Consider the following 14,558-nt stretch of genomic DNA (forward strand, 5'->3'; position numbering starts at 1 on the left):
GCCAAAAAAGAAAAATAACCCTTAGCATTTTTAAGCCTACAAGAAGTCTGCCACAGAAGTTTCTTCCTCTTTTTTAAATAGCCTTTAAATAAATGTATGAGTCAGTTAAAAAAAGGCATTTACTTGAATTAAAGTGATCATTCTGCCAGGATGTCAGTATAATAAATTGTGGGTGGCAGAAGTTTTAAATGAGGCTAATTTAGAGACTCTAAGTTTATTTATTTATTTTTTACTCACTCTACTGCTATAATTATAGAAGTTTTTGGTTGATTTTCAAATTGTGCCTTGTCATGGAATACCATATCTACCTGCTTTTTGACAAGCCCTATGGCATATTTTTTTAATGACCAGAATGGGGGTACAATCCATATGCATGCATCCCAGCTTCTCTCCTGCTATGACTACACACATCCTTACACTAGTCTCATTTCTTCCACCACCCTAAAATTGTCATCCCTGATATTATACTCTTCCACTTTATTTCAATGTCTTCAATGGCAAGGACCAAAGTATATTAGTCACAGAGTTTTGTTCCTGATAACCTATTTCATAAAAAATTCCCAATGCACGCTGACTTTAAAATCTGTGCTAGCCTATGCTACCTGCACTGAGGACTGAACTACCTCAATTTCATAAACAACTATGTTTCACCACCAACGGGTGGTCTTGTAGTGTAGAATGTGTTTTAAATAATGTAACTTCTTAGAAGAGCTGACAGCATCTCAAGGCATGGGAAGCATCACCTTCAAGCTGATACCAGCTGAGTAACTGAACTAATGAGTTTCAGGAGACGGATAATCCATAACACAGCTGGGAGAATTCTGCTTGAGTGCCAATAACACTGAAATGGGGAATGATCCCACAGTATATCTCCTCTAAAAGTTCAATACAGCAAAGTAAAAAGAAAAAGTTCCACTTAAGAATTTTATGTTAATCATGTAATTGACAATAAAATACTTCCACTGTCATGTTTGTCTAGTTAGCAAGTAAAGATAGTAAATATATATATATATATATATATATATTTTTTTTTTAAAGATTCACGATTGACCACTAATGCCTGTACTCTGAAATTAAAGTATCAGAGGCTATTGAAACATTTTTGACATTGCATCCTAACATGAAGATGAAAGCATCAGACCCAAAGAGTTCTTATGCTATTACACGGTGCATATTGTAATATTTATACAGAATTTTTGCTCAGCTCATTAACTTAATTCCATCTACCTCATGCCATCCCTTAGTAATAGTTTTTTCACTAACTGTATGTATTTTCCACCCACTTCTCTGAGCACAAAAGAATCAAACACCACACTTCCTGCAGCCTAAATAAAAAAGCAGTAGTCTTCACAAAAGGTGAATTTGGAACGACAATCTGCATTCCCAGTTCCTAAACTTCAAGGTAAACATTAATTGTATGGTGGACAACGCATCGGGATTCCAATATTACATGCTTCCCAGTCTTGAACATTTAAGTGCAAAACGAGAGCAACGAATAGGCAAACCTCCCGCAGCAAAGGATGCAGGCTGCAAAGGAAGCCAAAGCTATGAAGAATTCATGCTTGTTTTACCTACCGGCATTGTCCATGTCTCAGGAGTGGTGAGACGAGTTCTGTAGCCTGGCAGCCGGGAAGCCCTGGCTCTTCTGACTAACGAAGCACCCTGCCCTTCTGCTGATTATCAGCCCTTGCTGGCACACTGAGCATACTTCATGCACTGTCTGCAGGAGACACCGCCAGGAAATTTATATCTCCAAGGATGACAAACAGCCATTAGCTCCATTACAGGCTGATTAAGAGAGACTGAGCCTATCAAGTGGGTACTTGAATCCCCTGGGGTTTCCACCTCTGTTCTAAGCAAAGGAGGGGGAAAGAAATCACTGCAATGTTGAATGTTTTGCACATTTCAGGGAAAAAAAAAAAAAAAAAAGGTGCACATGCTATGCAAAACACAGAGCTTTCCAAAAGATGCCAGGGCAGACAGGAACAGGAAGAGGCACTGATCATGAAAAGGTAAAAAGGACTATTTAAAAATACAATACATTATCCTTTCCTTGGGGTTAGTCTAAATATGGTTCAGCCTTTATCATTGACATCACTGAATGACTGGGCAACTTTTCAATTTAAAATTTTAAAGTGTTTTGGTTATTATTGGGGGAGGAGGCAGAGAGCAGCAGATAAAACATTGAAAAATAAAGACTACCTTTAATATCTCTGCTCCAAATAAATATTAGGAAGCTGAGTATTGCCATTCCATTTTGGTTATGTTTTCGTCACGACTAGTTCTTCTATTTCTGATCAGCATTTCTGCTCACCTATGCTAACAGAGAAATTCAAAGTATTTGCACCGAATGTCACTAATAATACAAGAAATAACTGTCAAAGGAGGTTAGGGGATTCTACAGTATGTTATAATCCGCAGCCAAAGAAATGTGAAGATCAGGAAAGACTGACTAACACAGGAAAACCCATTTCACTTCTTTAATTTGGCTGTGTAAAGATGACTCTCAAAGACACCAAAAACTGCTTACGCTATCAGGACATAAGGGCAATCACAGTGCTGGAGAAATCAGGTGCCAGGCCTTGTGGCTGTCATGACATTAGATGCTGGGAACAGCGCAACTCTGTGTTTTCTCAAATATAGTACAAAGATTTACAGTGACCTCATATGACCTACAATAAAATGAATCCACAGTATAGTTAGGCTCTCCAGGTCTTATGAACAGATTTTTAAAAACCAGTGCATAGTGTTATCATATCCCCAGAGTTGCTAAATTTGAAAGGCCATTTGTTTATTAAGCATTTCTTTATGCCATTAGAATTCCTAGTGACATACCAGCCACAAATTATTTAGAGTCTAGTTTCCCATTATAACAGTTTCTAGGTTTAAGTATTTTTGTTTTTAAGGTAACTTGAGGATTTCCTATAGATATGAGGTTCTTTTATTGTTTAAACAAAACACATTGTTTATGGTGTCAGTGATAGTTCAGAAATATTTTCCTCAAAGAAAAGCTGAATTTCTCAGTAATTTTAACTTGAGGTTTTTAACCCTGTCACTTCTATTCTGTCACACAATGTTAAAGATATATCACTCTATCAATTTTAAAAAATCATTCTTTATATATATTTTAAAATTTTGCTTGGATCCCATAAGACTGAAATCACTGTGGTTTCCATACCTCATCTGCTTGCCCTGATTAAGACCTGCCAACTATCTGGAGTGACTGTCAGCAGCTCAAAATCTAGGACAAACTCACTATTTTTAAGGAAAAAAGAGGAGCTAACAGGGAAATAAAGATAACAGAGAGAGAAGATACATCATCAAGGCTGAGATTTGGGTAAGGAGTAGCTAAGAAGTGTCATTTACTGGAAGTTTCTATTGCCTCCTATGAATTTCAGTTATTTGTATTAATCCTGTTAGTCCTCAAATGACAGATGGCTTATGTTCCAAAAGTTCATTTTATTGGTCGTTCGAAACACACTTTTTTTCATAAATACTAACTGGCTTCCAAGGACAGCCCATTAAGCACTCCCTGACTCGGTCGGATTTATATAAAATCTAATCTTTACCCACAATTCTAAAATCCAGAAAGTTTTGTAAATCTTGTTGTTTTCGTAAGTTTGGCTCCAAAATGCATTCAGTGTCATAACTTGAAGTGATATGGTGCTATTAAAAATCTTCACTCATCCCACTTAGAGCAAATCACCATGTTTGCTACAGAAATTCTTAATGTTATAGGTTCTAAGAATCTTCCCAGACCCTGCTAGGGGTGATTCATAGTATGTAGTGTACGCTTTCTATCACCTGTCTAAAATAAAATTCTGAATTCTGAAACACAACTGACTCCAAGGGTTTCAGTTGAAGGACTGTGGTCCTTCCATACATTTTTGCAATTTAAAATGGTAGGTGACAAGTATTTGTGGTGATGGATGTGTTAATTCACTGTATTTAATCATCCCACATTGTATACATGTATCATATCACATCATACCCCATAAACATATACAGTTATAATTTGTCAATTTACAGAAAAATAGCAGAAAATAATTGTTAATACTATTTTGTCATAGGATTTGCTTATGTATTTAGGAACTAACCATCTCCCTCCCTCACCTGCAAAACTCAAACATCTACACTAAGAGACAAACAAGAATGGGCAATACAGAAATATGTACAGAAATCGGAAAATAAATGTTGAGTGTCCACTATAAACTAAGCCCTGTTTATTAACTGCATTCATTGCCCAGGACATAACTGCTTCCCGTTTCTCTGCACTGGTAACTGGCCCCACCACTGCCCCTCCTCTCTCCCTACCCAGCATCAGAGGAAGGCAATGCAACTGTGAAAAAGCACAGTGAGTGGACCATTTTCTTCAAGCCCCAGGGAGAATCCACTCCCTCCCTTGATTTAATTCCCACAATTAATACTCGCTAGCTGGGAAATGCCTGGTTATAAAATGTTCACCGGGCCCTTTCCAATGGCTCCAGAGATGCTGTGGGCATGGCCGCGATATCCATGAGTCTAATGTTCTCTATTATGTTTCTAAGTATGGGGTTGGTTCCCATTTTTATTAACCTTCCCATAAGTATTTACTGAGCTTGCCTAGAATTCGGCTAACTTGTTGAGGCAGGGGTAATTTGGAGCACCTGCATCCAAGTACTCTCAGTGTGATCCCACCTTCGAAAGAAGGCTACAACCCCTCACTGTCTGGGTTTTTTAAGAGAGTGTTAGCCTGAGGTTGGTTGTAGGATGTTTGTGATGCCAGGCCTGTCTGGCTGAGGTAGCAACAGCAAGGCTGCTGTGGGGTCCTGTGTCTTCAAACGCATCATCAAGTACATCTTTCTACAAAAAAAGAACATAAACAAAAACAAACGACAACAGCAACAAAAAACCCTATTAGCAACTGTCTCACAGTTTCAACAAAGAAGAGAATGTCTTGGCTTCCTAGAAAAGTGCTGCTTACTTCTTTTTTTTTTTGAGATGGAGTCTCTCCCTGTTGCCTAGGCTGGAGCGCAATGGTACAATCTTCACTCACTGCAACCTCCACCTTTTGGGTTCAAGCAATTCTCGTGCCTCAGCCTTGCGAGTAGCTGGGATTACAAGTGCTCACCATCACACCTGGCTAATTTTTGAATTTTCAGTAGAGACGGTGTTTCACCATGTTGACCAGGCTGGTCTTGAACTCCCCACCGCAGGTGATCCACCCACTTCGGCCTCCCGAAGTGCTGGGATTACAGGCATGAGCCAGTGTGCTGGGTGACATTACTTCTTAACTTTCCTATGAGAAGCTATCACTTGTTGGAAGCACACAGGGAAGAACTGATGACAATAGGTGGCAATAATACTCTGCCTTTCCTGCCTGAAATTTGAGCCCAGGGGGAGTAAGGCCAGGTCACATGGATTCTGCGGAGAACAAGAGCAGAAATACCTCTCCAAGTGGCAGAGCAACTCGCAAATCACGGACTAAAAAGAACACAGTTTCACTGCTGGAGGACGGATTGAAATGCTTTCTTAAAAAATCAGACTCTGTTTCTCAGATAGGAGGAATAAAAGAGTGAACCGCCCACCTAATTAGATTGTTTGGTCCAGCATATCTCTTCGATGCACAAATGGGCCTATCTGGCTATCATTTGAGTTTCTAATTCACCCAAAGAAATAAATAAGGGCCAGAATATTGACTATCAGTGAGAAAGTTTGCTCCCTATTCATTTTGGAACAGATTCTACTGAAAGTCTCTTTTTTTTTTTTTTTTTTTTTTTTGAGTCAGAGTCTCACTCTGTCACCCAGGCTGTAGTGCAGTGGCGTGATCTTGGCTCACTACAACCTCCACCTCCTGGGTTCAGGTGATTCTTGAGCCTCAGTTCCTGGGTAGCTAGGGTTATAGGCACCCATCACCAAGCCCAGCTAATTTTTTTGTATTTTTAGGAGAAACAGTGTTTCACCATGTTGGCCAGGCTGGTTTCAAACTCCTGACCTCAAGTGATTCACCCACCTTGGTCTCCCAGTATGTAATTCCATACTGGGATTATAGGCATGAGCCTCCCACACAGCTGAAAATCTCGTCTAAAAGCATTTGAGCCACTGCTTTTACAAATACAGCTATCAAATACAGATAGTTTTGACAAGCAAAGTGCTTGGATATGTAACTCCCCAAAGTACTAAACCAAATCCCTGAACTATTAACCAAAAACAGTTGATAGGAGAAAGTTTTGCAACAGATAGTATTTCCAGGAAGATCTGGGCAAGAAATATTATATGTGTATCCAATGTTCTACTATGTGGATTTTAGGCCAATGCTTACTTAATATGCCTATGTTTTCTATTATGCCTAACTATTCTCCTTTTGAGGTTTCTCTTCTGATTTAAAGTGTGGGAGGGGTCTCCTGAATTTCTTGTTAACATTTGCTTCTCTTCCCTTACTCATGGTCCTTGGAGTGTGCCTCCATCTGTCACCCAGGTTGGAGTGCAGTAATGTGATCTCAGCTCACTGCAGCCTCCGCCTCATGGGTTCTAGCAATTCTTCTTACTCAGCCTCCTGAGTAGCTTGGATTACAGGCACGCGCCACCACACCCAGCTAGTTTTTGTATTTTTAGTAGAGATTGGGTTTCGCCATGTTGGCCAGGCTTGTCTTGAACTCCTGACCATGGGTGATCTGCCCACGTTGGCCTCCCAAAGTGCTGAGATTACAGGTGTGAGCCATGGAGCCTGGCCCACACGTACTCCTCTTTAACAATATCTTAATGCGAAGCTGTGAAACTTTTCTGCACACCCAGATTGCCTGGTGTCTGGATCTTACAGGAGGTGATGTTCATGAGACACAGTCTTCTGACACATTTGGACTTTTGGCCAAGGTGGTTTGGTGAATCCACACTTGGTCACCACCCCACTGCTGCTCCAAACACACAGCAATGATAGATAAAATATTAAATAGGTAAACAAACAAAACACACACACACACACACACACACACACACACACACACACACAGACACAGCTAGGCCCAAGAAGCTAGATGACCCTTTCCATGAATGGGAAAGGAGCCAAAAGCTGAAGGTAGTGGGTGAGGCTTCTGCAGTGTCCTGCTGTACCCAAGGGACAAAAGCAGAGGTCAAGGCCAGATGCGCAGCTCCTATGTAGTGATGGCTCTGAAAGAACTCCACCTCCAAGTGAGAAAGGAGCAGTCAAAGCCAGGCTCTGCTTGGATGGAGAGTCCTGGCTCAAGAAATGAGGTTGGAAAAACAATTGGCTGCTACCTTAGTTCCAGGAGCCACGGCTTTAATAAAGCCTTGATGGGCAGGGAGAGGATAAGTCTTCATAATCAATAATTAACTAAGCTTCATGCTGGGTCCCTAAATACTGGATCAGCAATATGCCCTCAAAATTGAGCAAAAACTTCAAAATGTCATTAGAAAACCATTTGACCCAGAAATTCCATTACTGGGTATATACCCAAAGGATTATAAATCATTCCCTTATAAAGACACATGCACATGTATGTGTATTGCAGCACTGTTCACAATAGCAGGGTCTTGGAACCAACACAAATGCCCATCAATGATAGACTGGATAAAGAAAATGTGGCACATATACATCATGGGATACTATGCAGCCATAAAAAAGATGGGTTCATGTCCTTTGCAGGGACATGGATGAAGCTGGAAACCATCATTCTCAGCAAACTGACACAGGAACAGAAAACCGAACACTGCATGTCTTATTCATAAGTGGGAGTTGAACAATGAGAACGCATGGACACAGGGAGGGGAACATCACACTGGGACCTGTTGGAGGGTGGGACCTGGGGGAGGGATAGCAGTGGGTGGGGGAATTGGGGAGGGACAGCATTAGGAGAAATACCTAATGTAGATGACGGGGGTACGGATGCAGCAAACCACCATGGCACGTGTGTACCTATGTAACAAACCTGCATGTTCTGCCCATATACCCCAGAACTTAAAGTAAAATAAATCAATTTAAAAATATGTAGTTAAAAACAAGAAAGAAAACCTGACTAGATGGGAAGGTTAGAGGGACAAGGTGGAAGTGACTTCAAAACCATTAAACTACTAGGGAGGGAGGGAGAGAGTGAAAACAAGCCAAAGGAGCTAATGTTAGGGAGTACAATGAGGTGGCTATAGTTAGCAATCATATTTCATATTTCCAAATAACTAAAAGAGTGGAATTGGAATGTTCGTAACATAAAAAATGATAAATACTTGAGGCAATGAATATCTCTATTACCTTGATTTAATCATTACAAGTTGTATGACTGCATCAAAATATCAGCTGTAACCCATACATATGTATAATTGTTATGTATCAAAAATAATTTAAAATATTTTTTTAATAAACAACCAACGAGCAAACAAAAAGGCCTTCCACAGAAAATGAAGACACAAGTTGAATTCCAAAATATTTTAAGGCTGCTAATACATAAAAAGCCCAGGAATATTATTACTCTTTTTCTTTTTTTAGATGAGTTTCACTCTTTGTTGCCCAGGCTGGAGTACAGTGGCGCAATCTCGGCTCACTGCAACCTCTGCCTCCTGAGTTCAAACGATTCTCCTGTTTCAGCCTCCTGAGTAGCTGGGATTACAGGTGCCTGACACCATGCCTGGCTATTTTTTTGTATTTTTAGTAGAGACAGGGTTTCACCATGTTGGCCAAGCTGGTCTCGAACTCCTGACCTCATGATCCACCCGCCTCGGCCTCCCAAAGTGCTGGGATTACAGGCATGAGCCACCGTACCCGGCCAGGAATGTATTTCTCTTACAGTAACAATGCAGAAGAATGAGAGAAAACAAAGGACCATATGGGACCCAGGAGTCCACACGACAACACTTACTCAGCAATGAATCTCAAAGTGAATGCACTGGTGGCTGGAAAACCCTACCTCTGTGAAAAGCATAAAAAGAAACTGGGTAAAGTAATAGAGAGAGGGTTCCCTAATATGTGAAATATGTTTAGCTTTTCTAATAAAACCAGTTAGTGGAAGAGTGCCCCAAGAAGCAAATTCTGACATCTAAATGAGACTTCGTAGGTGTCAGCATAGCGTGCCTCAGCGCCAGCATTGAACTCCTGCAGAAACCTGCAAGCAGCCCTCTGAGAAGGAGCCTCAACATTGGCCTGGCCCTGCAAAAACATGCTGGGGAAGCTCTGGCCATTGCAGTGAAAAATCAATTCATCAGACACTTTGACCAGCAGCCTGTGCAGATCTAAGGTCTCAAGAAGGCCTTTTTCCAGAAGACTCTGATTTTCTGAAGGAAGATTCTGGGCTCTCTTCCTCCTCTTCCAGAATTGAAACCCAGAACTGACAGCAGTATCTGAGTTTCAGGCCAGGGACTGCAATAGCCGCTTTCATTTTTTGATCATTGAGTATGGACCAGGCGTGGCATCTAATTCTTTCTTCGTGCATTTATTTCATTTAAACCTTACAGCAAGTACGAGTTTGGTACTTATTATTTCCATTTTATGGATGAAGAAACTAAGGCTTGGAGAGGTTACGAAATGTGCCTCAAGATGCACAAATGATAGATCTGGATTTGAACTCAAGTCTTTTTTATTGTAGCATGTTCATGCGTCATCCCTTCATTCTATAATGTTTACCAGGAATGGCCAGGCTCAACGTATGGGCCCAACTTATTTTTATAGAATCTAATTTTATTGAGCTCCTAATTTCAATGCAAAAGCATAGTTTCTTTTAAAGCTTCAGGCTTCTGTCTCAATTTGACTAATGAAATGTTTAAAGCTATTCTTTTGCCTTGGCAAAACTAAACCAAACAACCCCTTTGCCCTCAATAGCACTCAATAGTCTTGGTATGGAAGCAAACATGGTAGAATTTCCTCCTGTAAAAAGCACTGAGATATGAGCCTCTTTCTAAATTCCAGGAGATGGCTGCATTTAAAAATTATTTCTGAAGGAGTACTAAATTATAAATCTATAAATCAAAGCAGAATGATATACAATTATCATTATCTAGCTCAATCTATCACTTCAAGGATTTTTAAAAATAGTTTTCTGGAACTTTACGTATACTTTACTGTGGCCAATGCTCAAAAATTATTGAGTTGGCAGCAAGGCCACCAGATCACTGGAATGTGGAGGAAGGCATCTGTTGGACATGGTGCTATTGGCCAAAAAAAAAAAAAAAAAAAAAAAAAAAAATGCTGCTGACTCTATCGATCAGCCAAAAGCGTAGCCTGTTGCTTAAAGGGCAGTTATAGCTGCTTATGGATTAATCTACTTTTACAAAACCAGCAAACAGGGACAAACCGGTTCAGAGAAGCTGCTCCAGGAATATACAGCCTGCACAAGTTCTCTCCACAAGCCCCCAGTTAGTTGGAAGTGTGATGGATACCATCCCAACAAGATAGCCTGTTCCCCTCCAATGATATGACTGGCAGGCTCATGCTGGCCGGACTGGGGGCAGCCTGCTATCCATACTCAAAAAGGTGATTCTCTTTAGTAGACTTTAAGAAAGGGTCAGACTACTGTTTTCTCAAATGAACAATCATGAGCTGCCCACTGGCAGTCTAATCAAATCCAGCCCACTGACGATCATTTAGCCAGGCCAAATCTTGAAAGCTTTAGACAAGTCATACGCTCTGAGTTTGCCAAAGTTTCCACCACTCCTAATTGTCTCACATTGAGCTACGCACACGTATATGGCTTGCCCGGCTCCTGAAAGCATTTGTGCCCAAGTCAGCAGAATGGACTACTGACCTCTAAAATCCCTTGCAGACTCATGATTCTATAAAGAAAGGGTGGTATTTGTCTTAATACAGCATAGAAAGGGGGAAAGGTTGGATCTTAATGAGCCGTTCTTACAGGCTGGCAAGGGAAGCACCCTTTGCAAGCCAAAAACTTTCCTCCATAGGCTACCTTTCTGGGATTCATCAAACAAGTATTCTAGGCTCTGCATGACTTAAGTTTAAATTGAGAAGCATTTCTTTAGTAAGATATTTGTTAACTTGAGTTACTTCTTATCAAACGTGTTGATTGTCTTCCTGAAAGACATGGAAGTCTTGTTAAGGTCTTCATAGCTCCTAAAACACTACTGAGAGCTCAACAATTGTTTTTGGAATGAATACATGACCAGATAAGTGATGGATGAATCGATAAACAGTGTGGTCCAGGCAGAGCCAAAATTCCTCAAAATGCCTAAAAAGCATGTGTTACTTTTTTTCTCTCGTTAATCAATTTCTGTCTGATCTCCTTAAATAGCCTAATGAACGTTTCATTTTCTCCTACAAAAGTATACCTCCCATCTAGTAGTTTTATTTTTTTAAGGGTATTAACACATAGGCTTCAGATTAATTGGGAGAATTATTATTTGTCATCATTCTATTTTATCTCCTTATCCCGGCATTCACTGAAAGAAAATTAGAGGTGACCCCGATCTTTCGGATCAGCTTAGGACACCTAGAGCAAAGTGCTGAGTACCCAGAGGGTCATCAATAAATGCCTGACTGATTTAACTGGGGACTGAGTTCTCTGACTTCTCTCACTACCACCACTGTTCCAAGAGTCAGGAGTGAGATGCTATCTAAGTTTAATTACAAAGGACTAATCTACTATGCTTACTATTCATGCCACTAAACCTGGCACAGATAACATGAGGCATCAATGTCAGCCATTTAAATGGCTCCAGACAGACTTGTCAAAACCACAGCAAACATCTAGCTACCATCTTTGAGATGTGAGGTCTAGTGATTCCTCCAAGGAGGTTATAGAAAATTTTTGGGAGCCATACAAAAGGGAAATAAAACGTTTGCATCTGATGTGAAGGACAACGCCAGGAAAGGCACTGGATAACAATCAAGGTTAACTAGGTTCTAACATAACCACAGGGACTCAGGCCAGGAAGGGGAAGCTATGTGGTTGTTCTTAGAGAAGAGCTTTGCCATCTGATGACGGCAATCCCTCCCTGGCTCACACTTCTGCTTTCACTTTCCTTTCCAATTGTCTTTTCATCGGTATTAGTTTCCTGTTGCTACTGTAACAAATTACCACCAATTTAGTGGCTTAAAACAACCCAAATTTACTCTGATGGTTCTGGGTCAGAAATCCAAAATAAGTCTTATGTTAAAGGGCTAAAATCAAGGTGTTCTCAAGGGCTGTATTCCTCCCGGAGGCTCCGGCTTGGTCTCTTCCACCTTCAGGCTCAGTTGCATTCTTTGGTTACAGTCTCATTACTCCAAAATTTGCCTTCATCATCACATTGCCTTCTCCTCTTTTGACCTTCTTGTCCCTTTTATAAAGTCTCCTGTGATCATACTGAGCCCAACCAAATAATCTAGGATCATTTCTCCTGGATCATTAAGTCAACATCCTTAATGTCCTCACATCTACAAAGTCCCTTTTGCCACGTAAAGTAACTTATTCACAGGTTTAGGGATTAAGATGTGGATTTTTTTTTTTTTTTTTTTTTTTTTTTTTTTTTTGAGACAGAGTTTTGCCCTTGTTGCCCAGGCTGGAGTGCAATGGTGCGATATCGGCTCACCTCACCTTCCACTTCCCCAGTTTAAGCGATTCTCCTGCCTCAGCCTCCCCAGTAGTTGGGATTACAGGCATGCGCCACCATGCCTGGCTAATATTTTGTATTTTTAGTAGCAACGAGGTTTCTCCACGTTGGTCAGGCTGATCTAGAACTCCCGACCTCAGGTGATCCGCCCGCCTCGGCCACCCAAAGGGCTGGGATTACAGGTGTGAGCCACCATGCCTGGCCGGATCTTTTTTGTGTGGGGGGGGTGGCATTCTTTGACCTACTATATCATCACTGTCTTAACAAACTACATGTCATCAAGTCATCTTAATTAAAGTTTCCTCTCCCCAGAAACAGGTCCAGAAACAGCCAAAGCCCCCACCGCTACTTCCATAGGTGTACCTGAGGTCTCGTGTGCTGAGTGACACACAGAAAATATGGTAGGTGGTGGGAGGAGCATTGGAAGGGCACCAGTGGTAGACTTTGAGCAGGTAATGAAAGAGAATTTTTCAGGAGAAAATAGTAAAGAAATATTAAAAAAGAATGTCAATATAATGGGCCTGGGGATTCCCAATAATCTAGCTCTGTGTGGCATTCCAAAACCTGGGTGCAGCATGTTCAGTTGTTTACATAAAAAAGCGTTTAGGTCAATGCTGAATAAAGACTGTATAAACCTCTATGCTAGAACACAAATGGAACCATGTATTGTGTTATTGTGTGAAGCAGGTGGGGGAATCAAATCTCCTTAATTCCTTCAGCACTAGCTCCCATCAGGAAAAACATAGCAGAAGAGGAATCCAAGAGTCCAGGAAAAATTACAACTAAACTCTGCAAAGATGACATATGTAATACACCTCATTCCAAACTTGTTTGCCCACATTTGGCATGTGGGTTGTAGAGAGCAGGGATTTCACTTTATTTTTAGAATGGTTTGTGGGTAGAGGATGATATTCACCTTGAGTGAAAGAAATCACATTTAACCATTTAATGAAAATGAATGAGGTCTTTACTACTTTACTACTGACCTGGGAGACTGTATTATGTTTCTGTACAACTGCTCAAGATGAAAAAGCAAAACCACTGAGATACACTAGACCACCTCAGTACTGCTTCAAGGCAGGGACGGCAAGCAGTCACGAGTGGGATTTCCTTTATTTTTTGGAGGCTAGCTTGAGCAATTCTCTGTCTGGAAGTCATTCCTGCCCCTCCCTAAACACGTTTTCCAAGAGAATGTGTTCTTCTACATTATGAAGAGTGAGAACACAGAGGGGAAAGTACATGCCAAGGGTAGAAAGATCCAGAGGATAGAGAAGAATGTGACCTTGATATGGATACGGGGAGCAGAAACTCAGGAGGGAAGGAGGCAGGAGAGCTGTGCTGGCAGCAATAGGACTGTTGCAAGACACATGCAGAAGGCAGAAGGGGCTGCGGGCCAGCTGCAGAGCCCTAGCTACAGCCTCAGAGTTGGACGCCATGATTCTTTTTTTTTTTTTTTTTTTTTTTTTTGAGACAAGGTCTCACTGTCACTCAAGCTGGAATGTTGTGGCATGATCACAGTTCACTGCAACCTCAAACTCCTGGGCTGAAGCGATCCTCCTCCTGCCTTAGCCTCCCAAGTAGCTGGGACTACCCGCACACACCACCACGGCCAGCTAACTTTTTTACTTTTAGTAAAGATGGGATCTCACTATGTTGCCCAGGCTGATCTCAAACTACTAGGCTCGTGTGATTCTCCCGCCTTGGCAACCCATAGTGCTGGGATTACAGGCATGAGCCACAGTGCCCAGCCTGATGCTGTAATTCTTACATAGAGTTTTGGTGTTTTCAAGAACATTCACTTGCTGAGAACCTACTATATTATCCGCTCGAAAACATTGACTGTTAAGCATTTATTACTGATATTCTGCTAATAATCTGGGGCTACAAATATAAGTAAGAGTGTCTCTCTCCTAATGCAGTTCAGGTAAATGTGAGTCTCAATAACAAGATCACCACCAAAAAATAAACGTGAGAAAGGATGACCAGCTTAGTTAGCTGCTCCCAACTTGGAAAACAGAACATGCACTTTTTAA

The 14,558-nt window shown here is 41.0% G+C and overlaps 1 protein-coding gene across 5 annotated transcripts in view; it reads right to left on the minus strand.

Annotated features, from left to right (window-relative positions):
* PHACTR2 (phosphatase and actin regulator 2) overlaps positions 1-14,558 on the minus strand; it is a 302,003-nt gene that overhangs the window by 224,830 nt on the left and 62,615 nt on the right. Inside the window, exon 1 of one of the 5 annotated variants that reach the window (XM_074397356.1) lies at positions 1,576-6,920. The exons of the other annotated variants lie outside the window; for them this stretch is intronic. Coding sequence (XP_074253457.1) covers positions 1,576-1,588 — 13 coding nt within the window. The 5' untranslated portion in view covers positions 1,589-6,920. Of the gene's footprint in view, positions 1-1,575; positions 6,921-14,558 lie in introns of those variants that run through there. 5 annotated transcript variants of the gene reach the window in all.

Source organism: Saimiri boliviensis, chromosome 4 (genome assembly GCF_048565385.1).
Source record: "Saimiri boliviensis isolate mSaiBol1 chromosome 4, mSaiBol1.pri, whole genome shotgun sequence".
Taxonomy (NCBI): domain Eukaryota; kingdom Metazoa; phylum Chordata; class Mammalia; order Primates; family Cebidae; genus Saimiri; species Saimiri boliviensis.